The following is a 20,081-nucleotide window of genomic DNA, read 5'->3' as shown; positions in this document are numbered from 1 at the left end:
TGTGGGGTTGGGTTTTTAACCCATTTCCCTTTAGAAAAAAAAAAGTACAGTTTACTGCCAGCGTCAATTTTACATAAACACGCTACGCTCTTTGAGGCTGAAGCAAATCTGACTGGTTTTCAATGTGAAAATAAAATATAAAAACTGTTCTTGGAGTGATTTCTAAACAGAACTTGTCTCTAATCCTAATGTAACAGAAATGTGTACATAAATTGGATTCATCAAATGAATCTTTGGTTAATAACTGTTCGAGAATGATGTTAACATTAGCATAGGAATGCTACGTTTTCTAGGATTTGACGTTTTCAGCAATCGAGAATTACTATATTTTATAAATGGAAATACCACTAAAACAGAATGCTAGGAATAGAATGATGTCATTTGTTTCCAAAGACACTCAATATACTAGAGTGATGCAAAAATAATAATAAAAGCAAGATATTTCATGGCAAACTTCGGGGATAAGGTTAGGATTGTAATCTGCGAGTTATCTCAGGGTAAACACTACAGCTGCAAGCGCTGCTGGCGAGTATTCTTGTGGTAAATGGGAAATGGGTTAAGGAAGTTTAAAGGTTCTCAACATGATTTACAATGGTGGTTAGGAGGAGATAGTTAAGTGTACGTCAATGAAATTTTACACACCAACGTGCTGACATTATCGAATGCCTACTGTACTTAAGGCACTGTGCTACATATATGAAAGTACTAAGATTTGGTCCCCAAATAAAGCACCTTATAGTTTAATAGCAGAGAAAATAAGTATACACAAAGCATGAAGAAATGTAAATAAGAACAAAACAATCTATAAGAATAAAACATTGAGAATTCAGTGATATACATAGCATTCTCTTGCACTTAAACACTCATAAATGACATTGTATCATTATGACATGTTTTAATTCTATGACCTTTTTAGAATGCCTGTCCCCATGGTAAATAAGATATTTTGCTTTGTGGACAGATCACAGTCTTGATAGTTAATTGTATTTGAGTTTTATTATTAGCTTTGCCTTGATTCCTTGTGAGACTTCGGACAACTTACTCTGCTGCCATTCAGTTTTTCCACATACAGAACAAGTCATCCATAAAGATCTTTATCTTCATTTGAAAAAACCTCAGTGATATAAATTATTGTTGTTATGCCAGAGCTATTTAAAAAATTCTACAGAGAGTAGGATGAAAGAGTTCCTTTTAGGTTTTGTGGTAGGGTGTTTGGGAGCATTATCAAAATATGAAAGCATCTTAAGATTTATTTTTTTACTTTGTAAAGGAAAAATAAAATTAATTGATAGGGTTGATCCTAGCAAAGTTGGAATATGCAGAGCCTTTTATAGAATTAAACTTTCTAATTGATTGATTGCTATCAATTTATTATTCCTATTTGAATTTTTCCTAAAGGGAAGTCTACCAATAATGTAAAAATGTTCCCCAATACTTTACTTTTAAATGATCCCAAATCATATACCCCTCATTAACAAATATTACCGTTTGGGTGCTTCTTCTACTGCTTTAAGGCTACTCCTTCTCTAGCTAGAATTTTATTTCTGCTTTCTGAATTGCAAGGTCTGTGTATAGTGGTGAGGATGGGAGTGATATTGGGGGAAACCTGATGTCTCGGGGATGACCGAGCTGCAAAAACACTTCTACCCTTAACTGCAGCCCCCGTGTTGGAAGTATAGTTCAGGTGTGTGTGCATACATGCATGGACGTGCATATGTGTGCATGTGCATGAATGTATATTACATAAATGTGTGTGCATGTGTTTGTGGCGGGGAGGAAAAATGAGAGAGTCCAACAGTTGTTAAATTGGTATGGGTAAACAGAGTCCACCATCATCTTCTTTAGCCTAGTTCATGTACTGTCTATAGCTAAAAGTAACATTGAGATTATTGGGCTTTTATGTTCATGAGATGTATCAGCTTTCTGTAGGGAGGGTGGGAGGTCAAACACTTAAGAACTGGTACTGTGTATTCTTTCAAGGCATATTTATCCTCGCTCGATACCATCTGCCAGTTTGAATTTCTAGAAGATTCTATATTGCTTCTACTTGGTATCTTATATTCAATACATTCCTTAAGGCTTAAATATTGGTGCCTGTTTAGTGAAGGTTTCCTGTGAAAATACCAACAAAAAATACACACATATATTTTTGTACTTTTAATATATAAGCATTTGAAAGTCAGATATTGCTTGAATTGCTATGCTAAGAGGAAAAGACTCTTTTTCAGTTCGCCTAGTTTGAAATATTTTAGCATACGAAAAATTTGTTCGCAAAGAGTAAGAGTAAAAAATTCCTTTTTAAGTACAAGATTGTGATTTGGGCTTAAAAAAATCCACCATGGTCAGTGATTGAAAATTAAATGGTATTATTGTGGGAATAATATTATAAAGGTTATCATTAATAATTCTGAAAAAGCATTGCTACCTTAAACACAGAATGCTAAAGGAGAATTAAAGGCATTTAAAAACAATATATGTCAATGCAATTTCACTCCTAGGTATTTACTCAAAAGAAATGAAAACAGATGGTGAAACAAAAACTTGTACACAAATGTTTATAGCAGCAGTATTCCCAATAGCCAAAAGGTGGAAACAACCCACATGTCTCCTATCAATAGATGAAGGGATAAGCAAAGTATGGTATATCCATACAATTGAATAGTATTTATCTCAAAAAAGAAAGTACTGATACATACTACAACATGAATGAACCTTGAAAACTATGCCAAAGGAATGAAAGAAGCCAGCCACAAAAGGCCACATACTGTATGATTCTATTCATATGAAATATCCAGAATGGGAAAATCCATAGAGATCAACAGTATATTAGTGGTAGTGGTTGTTAGGAGGTGGGGAGAGGGGTTGAATGGGAAGTGACTGCTTAATGGACACAGGGTTTCCATTTGGGGTGATAAAAAGTTCTAGAACTGTATAGTAGTGATAATTATACAACATTGTGAATATACTCGATGCCACTGAATTGTGTACTTTAAAATGATTAAAATGGCAATTTTTATGTTTTGTGTATTTTAGCACAATAAAAAGACATATGCACAGACATTTAAACCTATTTTTCATAATAATATTGTAATTCTAATTTATCGAAGAAAACTTTTAAAATTCAAAAAATATAAAGAAATTCAAGCCATTCATAATTCTACCATTCTGAGTTAACCACTGTTAACATTTTAGATTATTTCTTTCAGTTATTTTCCTGTGTCTTTGTATTAATAAATCTGCATATTTATTTATATAACTGAGATTATATTGAATGTCCAGTCACTATTAAAAAGAGGATTATGGGGAAGTCTTTTTTTATGGTTTATCTTTGTATATGTTACTTATATTGCAAATTTCCTTTATGAAAAGTCTGTCTATATTATGAAAGTATACATTTCACTCTGAGAAACTTCACACTGTCAAATAGCTACAACTTTTCTTCAAAATGAAATATCCTATTCATCATAAGTATCTAATTTCAACCTGAAATACAAAGTGCTGTAACATGTTTAGGCCAGCGGGGAAAACGGGAGAAGATTACAGAATTTTAATAGGTAATTTTTAAGTCAAAGGTTGGTATAAGTTGTGTTTTATATAAGAAAGAACCTCTAACCTGGAGCTTTTCTGGTGAAAGTACAGTTTGAGAGTTGACCCCCACTGGTGAAGCATGTTACTATAGTAGAATTCCTAATTAAAAGATGAAAATACCCAAATCAAAGCAGAGAGAGGGCAATGTCTAAAAGTCCCAAAGCATAGAGGTAGGTAACTTCAGTAACAAGACAGACATCTCAGACATCTCTGTGGTCATGAGGATGAGAGATGGTGACTGATGGTAATAGCTACCTAATTTTCAAATGATCAGACAAGTGAACTGCCACAGAGCCTGCTACTGTCTTACTCTCTTCTTCGTTTAAGGTTTTTAACTCAGCCTATTTGGGAATTCTCTTTTGGTAACATATCTCTAATTTTATATTGGAACTTAGTAGGAAAGCAAGATTTACATCGGATTTTGTTTTAGAGGCTAGAACGCTTATATTTGATAATAGGAATTTCTGATAAATGGTTTCACAATTGGATGTAAATAATTTCAAGTATCGAATCGAGAGAATGATTAGTAATGCTTCCATATGTTGTAGTTCCCTAAAAGAGTAATTATAATATTTAAAATGAGTATAGGTAGCTTCTCAAGGAGCCTGGGTAGTTAAAAACAACAAAACCATCACAAAAGGCTATAAAGACAAATTGGAACAGTGGTGCTACCCTTCAGAGAATGACTGATTATTGCCTGCATCATGATCTACTTAATTGCCCTGATAGGTATGAGAAGGATGAGAAGTGAATGATTTGGGGAAAAAAAAAAATCATTAACTGATATAATGAAATATCTACCTACAAGGCTAAAATGGTTGTTATATGAGAAGTGCTCCCCTAGGGAGAAATATGAAGTGATCTGCCTTGTGTTTGAACACAAAAACTACTTATCCTTGTTCTGTGTTCCTCAATTGACAGCATTCTCTTAATTCTGAATGACAGGATGATTGACAGACACGATGCTTTAGAAAGAAAGAAAAGCTCATGCAGCATGTTGGAGTCCTCTAAAATGATATATAGCCTAGAACTTGTACGCTATTTGGGAGCCATGTCTCCTCATTTTAAAGATCTGAAAGGATATAAAACCAATGACATTACAGTAGCTGGAAACTGACTTGAGGGGTGACTCTAGTCATTTTGTAGCTGGTCATTTTCAGGATGATATAAATGAATAAGCTTTTTGTTTGTGTAAGAACTTGTATAGCGAGTATCCTACCAGTGATCTTGTGGGAGTTCCTGTAGCAATTTGCTGACAGAAGACAAAATATTTTCTAAACTATAGTCAGGCATCTTTTATTTTGATGTTTAGAAACAAGATCGTTTTGAAGGCATGAGGAAGAATTTTCTGTATTCTAAAGTAGACCAATATATATATTTCAATAAATTAATGACATTTTTACAAGCCATAAGGCACTTTTTGATATATCTAACTCCCTGGATCACTGATACCTCAGCAGTATATACTGATCACCTGTATATACCGCTATCACTTGGGCAAAACATTATAGTCCTAAGGCAGACTGTTCCTGTTTAGCACCCAACACTTACTTGGAATCAACCCATGCTGGATGGCACTGGCCAGCATGATTCTTGTGTGATATCAAAAATCTGTCCCTGAACTTAAGAGGTAGATTTCAAGCTCTTAGTCTTGCTCTGTCCCTAAAGGACCAAAGCATCTGTCATTGTACATGAGCTTGTTGGATTCCCGATACTCAGAGAGCTGTACTTCGCTTTAAAAGCAATCTCAAACACACCTCTTGAGTGATCACAGCTCCATTTCTGACGTATTTGGTTGCATTTAATAATAGCACACTTTTGTAACAACCTTCATGAGAGTAAACAGATGAGATGAATAAATTGGCTACCATCATCTCTCATGTATTTTAGAAGTTCATGTTCTTTTTATCCTCTCTCCTCCCTTACATTTTCTAGCTCTCTCAGTGTGCCACTGGAAACAAAGTTCTCATTCATACACAGATGGTTAGTATGACTCACTAAATCACCAAGTGAAATGACTTGTAGTTGTATATGTTTTGTCTACCCCCCTTGCTTATTTTTCCCCAACTACGGTATACACCATGTTTTGCTTCTCTTCTAACTTAAGATTCCCCTTTTAAAAAAAATGTGTGTATATATATCTAGATATATATATATAGATATATATATATATATCTAGATATATATATGTGTGTGTATATATATAGATAGATACATAGATAGATATATATATATCTATCTATATCTATCTATCTATCTATATATGTGTGTGTGTGTGTGTGCTTCACATATCTAAGATAATGCTTTTCAGTATTTTCATAGGAACCTTGAGATTTTTATATTTCACTATCCTTATGATAATTTAGTCTTTGTCCTGACGCTGTACTCAAAATGTGTTTCAAGTGCTGTAGAACATTGGGAAAGGAATGCATCATGCTTCCTGGCCATCTAGAATTTGCTGTGAATCAACAAGTCAATGTATCAGAAGCCTAGTGAGGAAGCAAGCCAAACAAGGCAAAGTAACTCCTGGAAGGTGATTTAATACATACAAATTTCCATTAGCTATTGGTACTCTTAGTGAACTGGGCTGTGTTGTCCATTCTTACGCCTCCTCCAGTTGCTTCTTGCTTTCTCCCAGTGTGTTGTTTGGTGGAGGAACATTTTCCTGCTTCCCCCAAATCCACAAACTCTTCCAGCCCTTTCCTTAGTAGTTCCATTATAGTCTCTTCTTTTTTGTACAGTGTGTGTATGGTGCGTGTGTCTGTCCCCAACACTTAATAAAAAAGAGTCCCGCATTTTGGGAATAAGGAGACTTGGGTTGTCTTCCTGACTGCCACTATCCAGCTCGGTGACCTTTCTGGATCTCTGTTTCCTTGCCAGGAACCTGGAAAAATTGGACTAAATAATACCTAAGGTCTATGGATACTGACAGTGTGATGCTGTGACTGTTTTTAAATGGCTTCTGTTTCATTTTACTTCCAGAGAATGAATCACCACTAACCATTTAGAAGTCATAAGGAGTCCTTACTTTTAAATTGGCTATTGCCAACTTAAATGTAAGCAACAAAAGTAAAAAAAAAAAAAAAAAAAAAAAAAAAAAGGTCCAGGTTTTGAAGTTGTACATTCTAGATTTCTTTTTCACTAAAGAATTCTCTTTAGGAAGAAAAATATTCTAAAACATAAGTGCCTCTATTTTATTACTGTATCATCCCTTGTTTTAAGGCAACATTATATGTGTAAATCTAAATTAGCAAATATCTTAGTGAGTGATTATTCACTTTACAAATAGATATATTTCTTTGCAGAAGGACTCACTATAGGGTTACTTTATTGTCTTCATGACTAAGATTAATTCATTCACATAAATTCAACCCACATGTAACTTTTTAGGAATAAATCTCTATTGTAGACTGAATAAAACCATATTGAGTCAGATAGATCTTCATGTACAGTTCTAACTTGCATAAGATTTTTCTTAGTTTCTTATCAGGCAAACAATATTTTTTTTATATTAGGTATGTTTGCCAATAGGTGCCACTCCCCCACCCCCCGGCTTTGAATAGCAAACTAATTCACATCTCTAGATTCTAAGAAAATTTTATAACTTTAGTTTCCTTGTCTGTAAATTCATCCTTTCCTTATTTCTGTTTTTTGTTTTTTTTTTTTTAATGGTAGGAATGCATTTTTCTAACTTTTGATGAAAAGCAGGCTTTTTATGTAAAGATCACCTGTGTTGCCTAAACTTTCCTTGGAAATCCTCAGGATGTTCAATTTTTAAGGAATGCTCATTATAATGAATCATTACAGAGAATCGTGGTTTTTTTTTTTCCCTTAATTGTACTCTGAGCTGTCACTTGTTCTCTGCAAAGCCTTAGAGTAGGAACAATTTCTTTCATTGCAAATGATATAAACATGTTTGGCTTCATAGCTTTTCAAAGCACCTCTTCATTAGCCATGCTTTATTAAAAATCTTAACTAATTCTTTAAAAGTTCATGGGGGTGATTATTAGCTAGTTCAGGTATTTTAGAGCTGTGTGTCTGCTATTAGCTAAAATAAATGTTATCAGATCGTTGTTCAGTGGCCTTTGTGAAATAAATTGGCAGGCTTGTGTTCCTGACAGATAAGATGTCTAAGTCTCCTACATGAATCAAAATTGGCACTAATTGGTCCTTTGGTAAGCTCTGCAAAAGCCAAAGATTGGTCCATGGAGACTGAACTAATTTCCAAGCTACAGGTGACTAATTTGCAGGGATTTTAGAGAAGAGCAACATATGTGTATTTTGGTAAAGAAGAGTTTGCCGTTATTTTCACAAAATTAACAACAGAAAAAGTAAATCTCCGCTGAGGTAGATGAAACAGTTTTTATAATAGAACATATTAAAAGGTTAATCGTGCCCAAGTGATGGCTTTGCAATCAATTATCCTTTTTAATTCATTTTTCTAGTATTTCTTTTGCTTCTAAAGGTATCTCACTTAAAGGAGATTTGAAAACAGGACAGCTACAGGAATTGGCCAGATAATGGATAAAAACAGCCTAATAATATATATATATATATATTCCATCATGGCATTTTAGCTGGTTCAGGAGATTATTTTTTAAGTCACTAAATCAAGAGTCATCTCTAGGTGGTACTAGGATTCCAGATCATCCTTATTTTCTCCTTTATATTCTTCTGAAGGGATTTTTGGTGGGGGATAATATGCATGTACTATTTTTATAAACAGAAGAAATAATCCATTTTTACAATTGTTAAGGTTCTCAAAAGTAAAAATTACTGACTAAAAAAAAAAATCGCAGCAACGTTTTCTAAAATTTATTATTTGGCAGTCTGAAGTGATGCAAAATCAACTTTGAGGATTTGATGGGTATATCTGGCCAGTATGTAGTCTACATTATTTTTTGGTAGTATCTGGAATGGGGGAAGTGATTCATTAGGATCTGTACATAAATTGTCATCAGCTTTTATGATTAAAATCTTGTTTTGTCTTGCTCAAATAAGAATTATTCAGGAGCATAATACTTGGAGTAAGCCAAGTTTGGAGTATTTTCTTCCATTATTTTGAATTTGCTTTCATTGGGAAAAGGAAGAGTCACTGTCTTTAGAAGGCCAAGTTGGGGGTGGGGCAGAAGGAACTATGGGGTTATGAGTGAAAGAATGGAATGTGCTGCATTATGTTTTTTGTACTTTTAGGAGAAAAACCACAAATGGCTTTTTCCTCCTAAGAATAGAAGAAATGCCAGACTCCAGGTCAGACCCATGGTTTGTCCAGTACAGTGTCTGTTTCTGTTCATGGTACCACAGGCTGTTTTGAGAGAGAGCATGTGTGTCTTCTATGATGCCAGCCTCGAAAGGTTAGGGAGTTTGTCAAACATCCTTAGCTCCTCTCATTAGGAACAGAGTCCTTTCATTCAATTCAGTGGAACTGGCATATTGAGCCTGGCAGGTCAGCCTTATGTGAATGACCAGTGACTGGATGCTTTGTTAACTGCAAAGCATATTTTGCCAATTGATATCATCAACAGACATCTCAAACAACGTTTGATTCTTTGACCTCCTGATATTTTTTTTTATTTTATCCAAGGCGAACTCACTGAACAACACTGGACATACTGTTACAGGGAAACCCAACATTTGGTTCTGAAAATGGGCAAGAGTGGAGCTAACTGTGGAATTTGCTAAGACAGGACAAACCTGAGGAAGTAAATTGATTTTTTTGGCCAGGATGAAATCGGGCAGATTTAGCTTTTTAGGACTGCGGAGGTAATTGTGGACCCAAATGGTCCAAGGCTTGTGTGGATCCTACTCGACTTAGCCAGAGCGCATTTTATACTCATCGGTGCTTTTAGCCAGATGACTTTTTCATATTTCAGCATATCCTGATTGTTGGCTTGCTGATTAGGTGCCCAAGTAAAAATGAGACCCTTTCATAGTGCTGCCAGTGAATTACAGGAGTAACACTTGCCTTATAGACAGACTAAGGTAAATTAAACTTTGACTATCCAATTGTGAGGAGCATAATATGGACCCATGTATTATAATAAGGTGGGAAGAAGGCAGGTTTGGGGTGTTTTTTTTGTTTTTGTTTTTGTTTTTTAATGCTCCTGTGTCGAGAGTCACTGCATTAGAGGATAATAGTTTTAAATGAAGCCACATTTCTAACAAGGGACCAGATAACGAGGATAAATGAAATCTGCAGACAGTCTAGAAGCTTCATTTTAGCCATTATTTATAATCTCTTCTTCCAAACCTTTTATTATGTAGCAAAATTGATTAATTTGTGTGTATCTCTTCTCTCTCTGCCCACATGCTCTCTGATACAGGACTGAACAAATAGAGAAATGGACAAGAGAGGAAAGAGGATGGGGCTGAGGCCAGGTGGAGTCGGGGAGGCATAATCCCCAAACTGAATAATCAACCGCAGAATAATCAAGATATACTTTAGGGTCCTAACATTAATCTTGACATTTAATCATTCTGGACAATGTTAAAAACAAAAGATTGTGTAATAGCATTAATAAAAATGACTTGCTATGGAATGATTCAGAATAAATATGGCTTTTGCTTTAGCATGAAATAGGAATTTATTCAGCTGGTCTTAATGTTCCCTTAGCACACACAGAAACAGCACTGTTTAATTCCATATCCTCTTATCTATAAGTCCTACATTTAATTTACTACCATTCGAGTTGATTTATAGCTTTGCTTAGCAAAAGTACAGTCTTGATTAAAAGGATATTATCACAGCTGATGGACCTTGAAAGCATTTTTTTTTCTCAGACCTTCTAATAATTTTGAAAATGACCTGCAGACTCCCATAAGGCTAGATTTGCAAGTCTCTAGTTTTTGCCCACCTGCCTGTACTTTGAGCAATGGTAGTTAGAGTTATGTTTGTTGACATAGTTTTCCCACATGCTACCTCCTTATCCATCCTTAGGAATGGAAAGTTACTGCAATAGAGTTTTAAAGCAAGGTGGCTTCAGGGAATCTCAGTTCTCTAGTTAGGTGATCTCTTATCTAGCTGATAATTGAAACTACAGTTTTTGTCTCTTGGGATGCTGCTGGGCTGAAGGATCCTCTAATCTGTCTAAAGGAGAACTCAGTTATTATACATGAGGATTATATTTTGGAGTTGCAGTTGTGACAGATGCCTCCCTCAAAAAATACAGAATTAGTTTGGTGCTCATTTTAGTGGAGATGACTTAATTTATAAAGCTGATAATTTCCACAGGTTGGCCAGATTCGGTCATTCTCCACAGCAGACCATTTTCCACTCTCCTGTACTGATTGTGCAGTATGACTGTTTGGTGGCATCTAAGGCTCGGGGAGTAAGGAAAAATGCTGTTGCTCAACAGGTGACAAAATGTTATTATGCTTTGATTCTGTTTAGACCATTATTACCATTCTCCTGATTCCGCTAGGTCGAAAAAATGAGTCACTCCGGTTTGGGCTTTATATCTTTGTGGAATATATTTTTGACCTATAAAATAAATTATTTCTCACAAAGGACTCACTTTAAAATCACCATACTTACAGTTCAATTTACAGGGGCTTTCAATTATTCAAAATCACAGGAACACAGAATTTAAAATTGTAAATGTGGTTCTAATTCAGAATCGGAGAGCTCAGATGTATTTTTTCATATCAAATTTGATGGTGGGGCCTTCTCAAAATACAAGAGTAAATCAGTTTATTTGTGAATAATTTTTATTTGGGTCAACATGTCCTTCCATTTTGGCCTTATTGAGGTATTATTCACATACCATACAGTTGGTCTTAACCTCTTTTAATTGTTAAATTACTGGGCTTTAAAATCCGTGAAATTTTTGTTGAAGAGCACAGAATGTACTCCTATGAAGAAAAGTTTTATGTTTCTAAATCACTTCTAATTTGCCTAAATCATTTTTTCCCCAGTACATAGCTACAGTTTGTCAGAACTCAACTGATAATTAGAAGTTATCTAGTTAACCTAGAAAAAAAAAATCACCTGGGGAGTTCTTTTTTCAAACTGTACTTGCTGAAGCACAAAACCTCCTGAAATTCTGATAAACTTCATAGCCCTCATCCCCACTCTATACCAGTTAAATACCACTGACTTAGTCTAACACTCCCATCCTGCAGATAGGGAAACATTCTTCCTCTTACAATTTTGATTAGAAACCTTACTAAGCACCACAATTCTTTTTTTTTTTTTCATTTTAAACATGACAGATCTTGATAAATTGAATTGGAGATGCAAAATTCACTTCAGTGAAAGATGGGGACATAAATTATTTATGCTGTAATATTTTTAAAAACAAATTATGAAGGACGTGATATTGTTAAAGGAAAAATCTCAAAGTCGCTCATCAGAAAGTCAGTATACAGAAACTCTTACAAATTTATCATTGTCTCAGTACTGTCTCAGGCACTGGGGAGATTAGTAGATGTCCTTTATCCTGGAAATGGCTGATAGCTAAGCACTCATATTTCTTCTCAGCTGTCCACAGTCATTTCCCACAGGGCATGGGAGGCCTGATTATGTTAGTTTTTAAACAACTGCCCTGATTGCATTTTCAGCAAAAGGAGATTCATAAGAATACTGATGTTAAATAGATAAAGAAATAGCCACAGAGATGGGCTTTAATAAAAAAAAAAAAAAAAAAACACATAAACTTTATGCTCAGAAGATCTGACAGACTAGTGGATGGATGGATGGATGAAGACCTGGGGAAAGAACAAAACGGTTTTTCCAGAGGACTTTTTATTCCCTGGAAAATTGGAAAATTTCAGCCTAAGAGTGGAAGCAGCAAAAGAAGTTTTTATAGACCCCTTTTCCTCTTCTACACCTTCACATCCATGCAGACAGAAAGAGGAAAGGTCTATGATTTCACTCATCTGCTCTGAAAAGAAGCCTCTCTCCTGGGTAAAAAGATTTACCTGGCCTTACATCTTCTCTCCAGCACCTTGGATAACCATACACTCCACTTGAAAACCACTGATCCAAAGCAACCATAGATTTGGGAGAACGGGACGCAGTTGTTATGCTTTTGAAATTTCGTTTTTATTATCCACGTTTACAAAGAAATTAGGCACTTTTTATGATTTTTGGCTCTCTTCACTATTCTTTGTTATGATATTAAGGGAAAGGACAGATTTCTTTTGATTGGATGCTAATAAGAGACAAAGTACATTACTTTCTTAAAACAGCAAGAAATCACCCACACTTACTTAGAAGGTTATCTTTTGTAGGGCATCACCAAAAGTTTGTCTGTTTCCCATAAAAAAAAGTCATAGTGGTCTCTGGGTTAGTATATAAGACACTACAAAAATGCCTAAAAGTGATTTGATATCTTTATTACTAAGTTTAGTAGTAGCGTGTGAGGGCCATGATGCAAATAGACAGTAAGGATTTGCCCCTGGCCTACTTTAAGCCATTATACATCTTTTTAGAAATAGTCTCTGTAATGAGTGATGATGTAGGATCTGGTTGTTGTTGTTGTTGTTTTCAGTTTTATCTGTGTTTGCTTATCTACATATAATTCAAGGTTATAATGAGACTAAATAGTATAGTTTGGGAATGGAGTGGAACTTAATTTGAATTGGTGATTGTACCTGAAAACAGGATAGTTGTTTGCTGGTTCTTTAAAGTAAGTTCCCTTGGTCTAGTTCTATAATATCATGAGCCACAATTTGAGAATGGTGGCAGGATACTTGCCATTGACTGTCTTATTCTACACACAGCCCAGAGTGGTTGTTTCAGTCCCAAACAGAAAAGCATAGCCTAGCACATGTTGACCTGAGACGGCAAATCAATGTTTTCAGTTTCCTTGGCTGTCATAATGGCCTTGAAACCCAAAGTCAATGCTTTGGAAAGAGAAAACTTATATGCCCTTCCAAAAACAAGGGGAAGGGAAGAACTGCATCCTCTTGAAAGTTAAATTATAACTTTTTATATCTGTTTCTGTGAAGAAGACTGTACTAATAAAACTGCCAATTTCTTTCAGGTGGGTGTACATGGCATTAGAATAGAATTCATCAATGAAAAAGGATCAAAACGCACCGCCACCTACCTACCGGAGGTTGCAAAGGAGCAAGGTCATTGTACTTTATTTCATATGATCTGGTGAAGAATTTAAAAAATATATATAATTGAAATGTAATATCTGACCTTGCAGTTAAGTCTGATAATTGATCAGTGTCAAATTATAAGAAACGACTCTTCCATCACTGCCACTGCATTGTCTGTATGAAGTTGGTGAATTACACAGAAGTTGAATCTCTGCACTAACGTTTGACAGCAAGAACGTACGAAAGTATACTTTCAAAAAAGCAAATATTTGTAAAAGTTGGATTTTATTTTAGTCAATAGTTTGCTATGAATTTGAAGAGCCATTTTCCCTTATCTCATTAGGCTATAGCCTTGTGTGATATAAACAAGCCTTTTGTTTGACAGCCCAGCCACACAGTTCATTGTCAGTATCAAATATTTCATTCTTAGGTGGTTGCTATTACTCATTCTCCTACTATTATGATTGTAGGTTTCCCATTAAGGTTAGGAGCATTGAGAATGCATGAAGTGGTATATTATATACTTGGTCTGCACTTCCCAATCAGCAAACGTTTTTCCATTTTATAGATAAAGCACAAACCTTTATGAACTACCACTGTAACACAAAATAATTTTTCACTCTGTAGTATCTTGTCCTTTCTAGTCACTACTAAATTCTGGTTTCATGTTAGTTCAAATGAATATTTCTTTTTTACTTTATGGAGCACTTCTCATCAAAAAGCACTTGTAATTTGGTTTTCCCATGTTTATCTCATAAAAATATAAGATATGTAAGAGCAAATTTAATATCATTAAACCCACAAGAGAGAGAGTTAGTCTTTAAGGCAGCTAGCTGAATATTTGTTTGGGTTACTTTAGAAAATGTCTTAATCCTGCGGTTCCATTGACTTCGTAGAGCACACCTAAGAGATAGAGGGCCTCAGATATTAGTATACCATCCCATGTCAGAACTGATAAAAATGCCCCTGAATATTGCACATAAATACACTTGATTGACTACAGGAGATGCCAGTAGGAACAGCAATTACCATGAGTTAGTATAAGAGTCCTAAATCCTACTGAGTTGGCATGATAACATTTAGGCTCTTCTCTCCCTTTTAAAGGTGTTACTGTTAGAGGAGAGTACAATGTTTGTGGTTTGTTACTAAGTCCTGACTAAGCAGTTACTGCCAGCCTCTTCAGCTTCTTGCCTTCAAATATGGTTGAGATAAACCACTGTTGTTAGCCATCATGGATAGCTACAATTGAAGGTGTGTGGTGGTGAACCTGCTTCTGTACAGGATGAAATCTTAGCTCTTCTGTGTGATTTTTAGGACCAAAGGAGTTGATGGCATTTGGTAACTGATAGCTGACCACTCTACAAAGTAATTTTATATTTAACCTGTGTTTGACTGTGTTTTATCTCGTCTACTCTCCACAGGATGGGACCATATTCAGACCATAGACTCTTTACTGAGGAAAGGAGGATACAAAGCTCCAATTACTAATGAATTCAGGAAAACCATAAAACTGACCAGGTACAGAAGGCATTTTCTAGTGTGAGGCAAACCAGTACATTTTGATGCATATGCCTATAATCCTTTGATTTCTTTGGTCTCTCTATACTTGCTTCTCTTTTCTGAAACAGTGGAAATCAATAGCAGGGCCATACTGAGGGTAGACACAATGGAACCCTGCTTGGCAGTAAAGCCTTTATGATATATGAGCCCATCCTTCCCATCTTTAGCTGTGTGTGATTACTCTGGCTTTATACGAGCAAACCCTTGGGGCCTTCAGACTACATTATTGAAAGAAGTTACCTGAATTAACTATTGGCTAGCCTTTGACATTGCTTAGCAGAACCCTAGGATTCCGATAAGCAGCTCCCAAATTTGAATTTAACCTTAGGATTTTGGCAGTGATAGAAGTCTCCCATGAAAGCTTGCCGGAAAATACAATTGAGCTAGACTCACAAATGCTAAACAAATTTCTGCATGGGATCAGAGGGATCCTTATTTAAAAAGGAAAATATCAAACATTTAGGAAAATGGGTTGTGGTTTCCATTTATTTTAATTCCGTAAAACCACAATGGATGCCTATAATCTAAAAATGGACTCTTCCCAGCTTTGAGGAGTTACATATTTGAAAATGCCTCCATCTCCACTTTCCCTGAGTTCACAGTCTAGGAGAATAGAATGGCACATACAAAAATGATTATTGATATAAAGCAGAATGCGATGGATGATGCGAGATCATAAAAAAAGGGGAAGAGGAGTTCCAGGAAGGGGTGAGAATAACAGAAAATTTCAGAGGAGGTAGATTTCAGACTGGGCTTGAAAAACGGGTAGAATATTTGACAGGTGGAGAATGGGGGAAGAAAGGGGTTAACTGAAAGAGAACTTTGCATGTCAGTACGTGCAGGTATCAAAGTACTGAGCAAGTTCTGAAGAATATTCAGTAGTACATTGGGTCAGGTATGAGGGTCTTGAGTTCTAGACTAAGAAGTTTAGGCCTGATTCTATAGCCTAATAGCCATTGATAGCCATAGAAGGGTTTTAAGGAGATGGTTTTAGGGAGGTGTAAGATTGGAATTGGAAACAGGAACATTAGAAGACATCGCTGTTATATAAGAATATCTGGCAGCAGTCCAAAGTGGGTGAAATGGGAGCCTTAACAAGAGCTGTGGCAGTGAGCTGGGATGAAAGGAGGGAACAGATAAGAAAATATTGTGCAAGAAATGAAAAGATGGTCATCATTCAGAAGTAGGGAAGAACAAGATAAGGCTTTAATCTAGATAAAAGGGTCCAAGGCGATCTCTTTAACCAAGGGAGGGATCACAGAAGGAAAGTCATGTTTCTTAAAGTCATCAGTTCTGGATTTGAAGTACTTCCTGGGATGTCTATATAGAAATATCTAGCAGATCACTGAAAATGTACGTGTGTGGAACTCATGGACAGAGATCGTGATTTGGGATCATCTGTAAAGAGGACATAGTGGAAGCTATGAGGATAGGGTTCACCAAGCAGGGACAGAGCATAAGGTCAAAAGAACGGAAAGTAAAAATGTAAGAACATTCTACAAGGCAGGAGTAGAATGAGTAGTCAGAGAGATAAGGAGTAGCGTGAGAGGCAGGGAGAGATTCAAGGGAGTTGGAGTTGTATGGCCCATGGCACAAGAGAGCTTCAAAAAGGGAATGGTGAGCAGTACCATAATGGAGACGTCAAGCAGAAGGAGAGGTAGGCTTCTGAAAGAACAGTGTCTGTGGAAGATTGACAACAGAAGCCAAGTTGCACTGGACTAAGGAGTAGTGAGAGATGAGAAAATATATTACTCTTGAGAAGTGTGCCAATGGAAAAGCTAGAGATGGGGAGAAAGAGGTTTGGGATAACAGGATTAAGAAAAGCTTTTTGTTATAACTGTTTTTACTTAATGGCAAGACCTAAGTAGATATGTGGACAGAGGGAAAGGAATGGTAAAAGAGGGAGCAGTGGAAGATCCCAGAAGAAAAAGTGGTCAAGCAAATGAGATGTTTACATAATGGCAATACGTTGGCTTTGCTCTCTTCCTTCCTTTTAGCAAACTGGGGTTGAGAGGGCAATAAAATTTCTAGAACAATTTAAGCAAGGAGTAGTAGCATGGAAAGAGTGCTGGACTCAGACTCTGGATTCCTGCATGCTGAGCTCAGCTTTGCTACTTAGTAGTAGTGCGTGATGTTGGGCAAGTCACTGCTCCTCTCTGGACCCTTGTTTCCCGATCTATAAAATTATCTCTAAGGTCCTTCCTAGCTCTGATGCTGGCATGTCACCTATTTCTTGATGTTAACTTTGTCTCTTCCCTGATTTTCTTTCAGGTACCGTAGTGAAAAGATGACCCTGAGCTATGCTGAATACCTTGCTCATCGCCAGCATCATCATTTCCAAAATGGCATTGGGCATCCCCTTCCACCATACAACCATTATTCCTGACACTGAGCCGCACAACCAGTCACTGGGCCTCTCTGCAGACCTCTTCCCAGGAGACCCTACCCCTTCTTATTCTAGCTATCTCTTTTACTGTACCATCTTATGATGATAGTTTCCGTTGCCATGGTGAATCTTCGACATCGTCAAGTAAGATCATCATGGTAACGGGTAGGAAAATGAAATTTGTTAAGAAGATCCTGTTTTAATATTTCAGATCATCGAGATTTTATATATATACACACATACACACACACACACACGTATGTGTGTGTGTGTGTGTGTGTGTGTATACACACACACACACACACACACACACACACATATAACTTTGGGGATTTTCTTTCCTTACAATATTATATAGAATTTCACTTTGCTGTCTCAATCAGGTTTCTATTTTTCTGTCCATCTTGTCTTACATTCCTGTTTTTCTTCCGTTCGTTCGTTCTTTCTTTCTCCCTTCCTTCCTTCTTTTGACTGTGGATGGAAGAAATTCTGCAGTTTTTAAATATTTTATTTAGGTTTTTCTTTAGTTTTCCTCAGAAGGATAATTTTTCATAGCTAAGTTTGGGAGTGATTCATATGAAATTCAGGTATTTGTGTATTATTCTTGAATTCGTCTGAAATTCATTTTGCTATGAGAGCTTAGTATGTGGGTCTTTTCTCCTTAAGTATACGTTTTCCCCATGGTCAGAATATGCAAACTTTAATTTTACTATAGATCATCTGAAGGTCCGTGATAGGGCTTGTCACAGAGAGTGAGAAATCATTTGTGCCTATTGTGCTGATTATCACAAGAGAGACTGCCTCATCACTTTATAGAACCAATTTACAAACTAAAACACTGTTTTAAGAAAGTACAAGCTACCTTGCAAATATGCTATAGAAATCATTTTGAAAAGCAGCGCGTATCGGGAAGAGAGCAGATACAGAATTTAGTGCCTTTGAGATGAATATAATTAAGTGGAATTAAGAGGGGTTAGAAAAAAGGCAATTTATAGAAATATTCTTGTAAAATTATATTGTTCTATATGTGAAACAACAGATTAGACAAATTCCTTACACTTAAGTATTTTTTTAAGCTGAAAAAATTATTTTGAGCAAATAACCAAAAAGAGACATTTGTTTATTATGTATTAATTTAAATTTGTTAGCTTTAGGTTTCAATGAGTCATGATTGGCCAGAGACAATTTTAGCTACCATTTAAAGAAATGGTAAAGGTAATCTAGTGAAACAAAAGTTCACATGTGCCATAATTTCAGATGTTTGCCATCAGGACAATACTAGAGTTTTAGAAGTACTATAATATAGCTTGAATCTCTTTCTGCACTACATACTTTTGATAGAAACACATGTACGATGTTGATGTTATGTTATACCTGTAAAAATGGAGTTGGCATTTGGATATGATATAGTTGTTAGAGCTGAGCTCATTTGCAGTGCTAGTCTTCCCAGGATGCATAAAGAGAACTTCCTCGTGTCACTAGGAGGTCCGTATGTATATCCCCTGGAAAAATGACAGGATTCTGGAGAAAGATTACTCTTCATCCTATGGTAGTAAGTGTGTAAAGTGTGTGTGTGTGTGTGTGTGTGTGTGTAATTTTTTCAAAAAGGAAACCAATATATCAAGTGATGAATATAAGTATGGTGCAGAATAGTCTAAAAGTATGAGATGTCACTGAATATCAAAATGGTATAGCTTATACATATAGTTGCTGTGACAAGTGACAGTTCAGAATTTGAAAACCCTTTTTTAGTTTGTGAGATAATTGGCTGAATTCCTTCTGCTTGCCATTGTGGCAAAGCAAACTGCTTTAATTTTTAATGAGAGTTCTTAGAAGTTTGTTGATATTCCTTCATCCACAGCATCTGTTGAAATAACCATTTTCAGTTGTGATGCCTTAACTAAGAAGCCAACTGTTAGCCTGAAATGCGATCTCTGTAGCCAGTTCCATTGAACCTGGAGATTAGTCAGAGAATGCTAGCTGTTGGGTTCTAGAAAGGGATTTTGAGTCCTTTCATTTCTACTTGGGAACATTTTGGAGCAGATAGTCTTTCAGTATAAAAACAAGTGGCTACCTGAAGGAAACTTTTTCTTGCCCTTATAGGGAAACTGAGCACAAGCTGAATGATATGTCTGCTGCAAAAAAAAGAAATAAACTGAAGAGAGACAAAATAGACCAATGTTGATCCATCTTATCCATCATCTCATCAGTTCAACAGGCTCCTCATCCTGGGCGAGCTCATGGTTAAAAGTTTTTTGTAAAGATCTATTACATACATATGTGTGTGTATATACATATACTTACACGTACATACATACATATGTGTGTTTATGTATTTAATGGTGCTAATCAAGCTTGAGCAGGTCACGTGACTGGTCATGCGGACTCTAAAATCATATCAGATTTTTTAAATTTCTTGATATATGCAGATGTTATATAGGTTTTCTTACCAGTATGATAATGTTATACTGAAAAAAAAATAACCATCCTGCAGGCT

The 20,081-nt window shown here is 35.9% G+C and overlaps 1 protein-coding gene across 1 annotated transcript in view; it reads left to right on the top strand.

Moving 5' to 3' along the window:
• The window catches only part of AMMECR1 (AMMECR nuclear protein 1), a 101,541-nt gene extending 83,680 nt beyond the window's left edge, over window positions 1-17,861 (top strand). Inside the window, exons 4-6 of the mRNA XM_039874737.1 lie at window positions 13,575-13,665; window positions 15,060-15,156; window positions 17,470-17,861. Of these exons, the coding sequence (XP_039730671.1) occupies window positions 13,575-13,665; window positions 15,060-15,156; window positions 17,470-17,584 (303 nt within the window). The 3' untranslated portion in view covers window positions 17,585-17,861. The remainder of the gene's footprint in view (window positions 1-13,574; window positions 13,666-15,059; window positions 15,157-17,469) is intronic.
• The last annotated feature ends 2,220 nt before the right edge of the window (window positions 17,862-20,081 follow it).

Source organism: Pteropus medius, unplaced genomic scaffold (assembly GCF_902729225.1).
Source record: "Pteropus medius unplaced genomic scaffold, Ma_sr-lr_union100, whole genome shotgun sequence".
Lineage (NCBI taxonomy): Eukaryota > Metazoa > Chordata > Mammalia > Chiroptera > Pteropodidae > Pteropus > Pteropus medius.
This window is presented reverse-complemented; position numbering and strand designations above follow the sequence as displayed.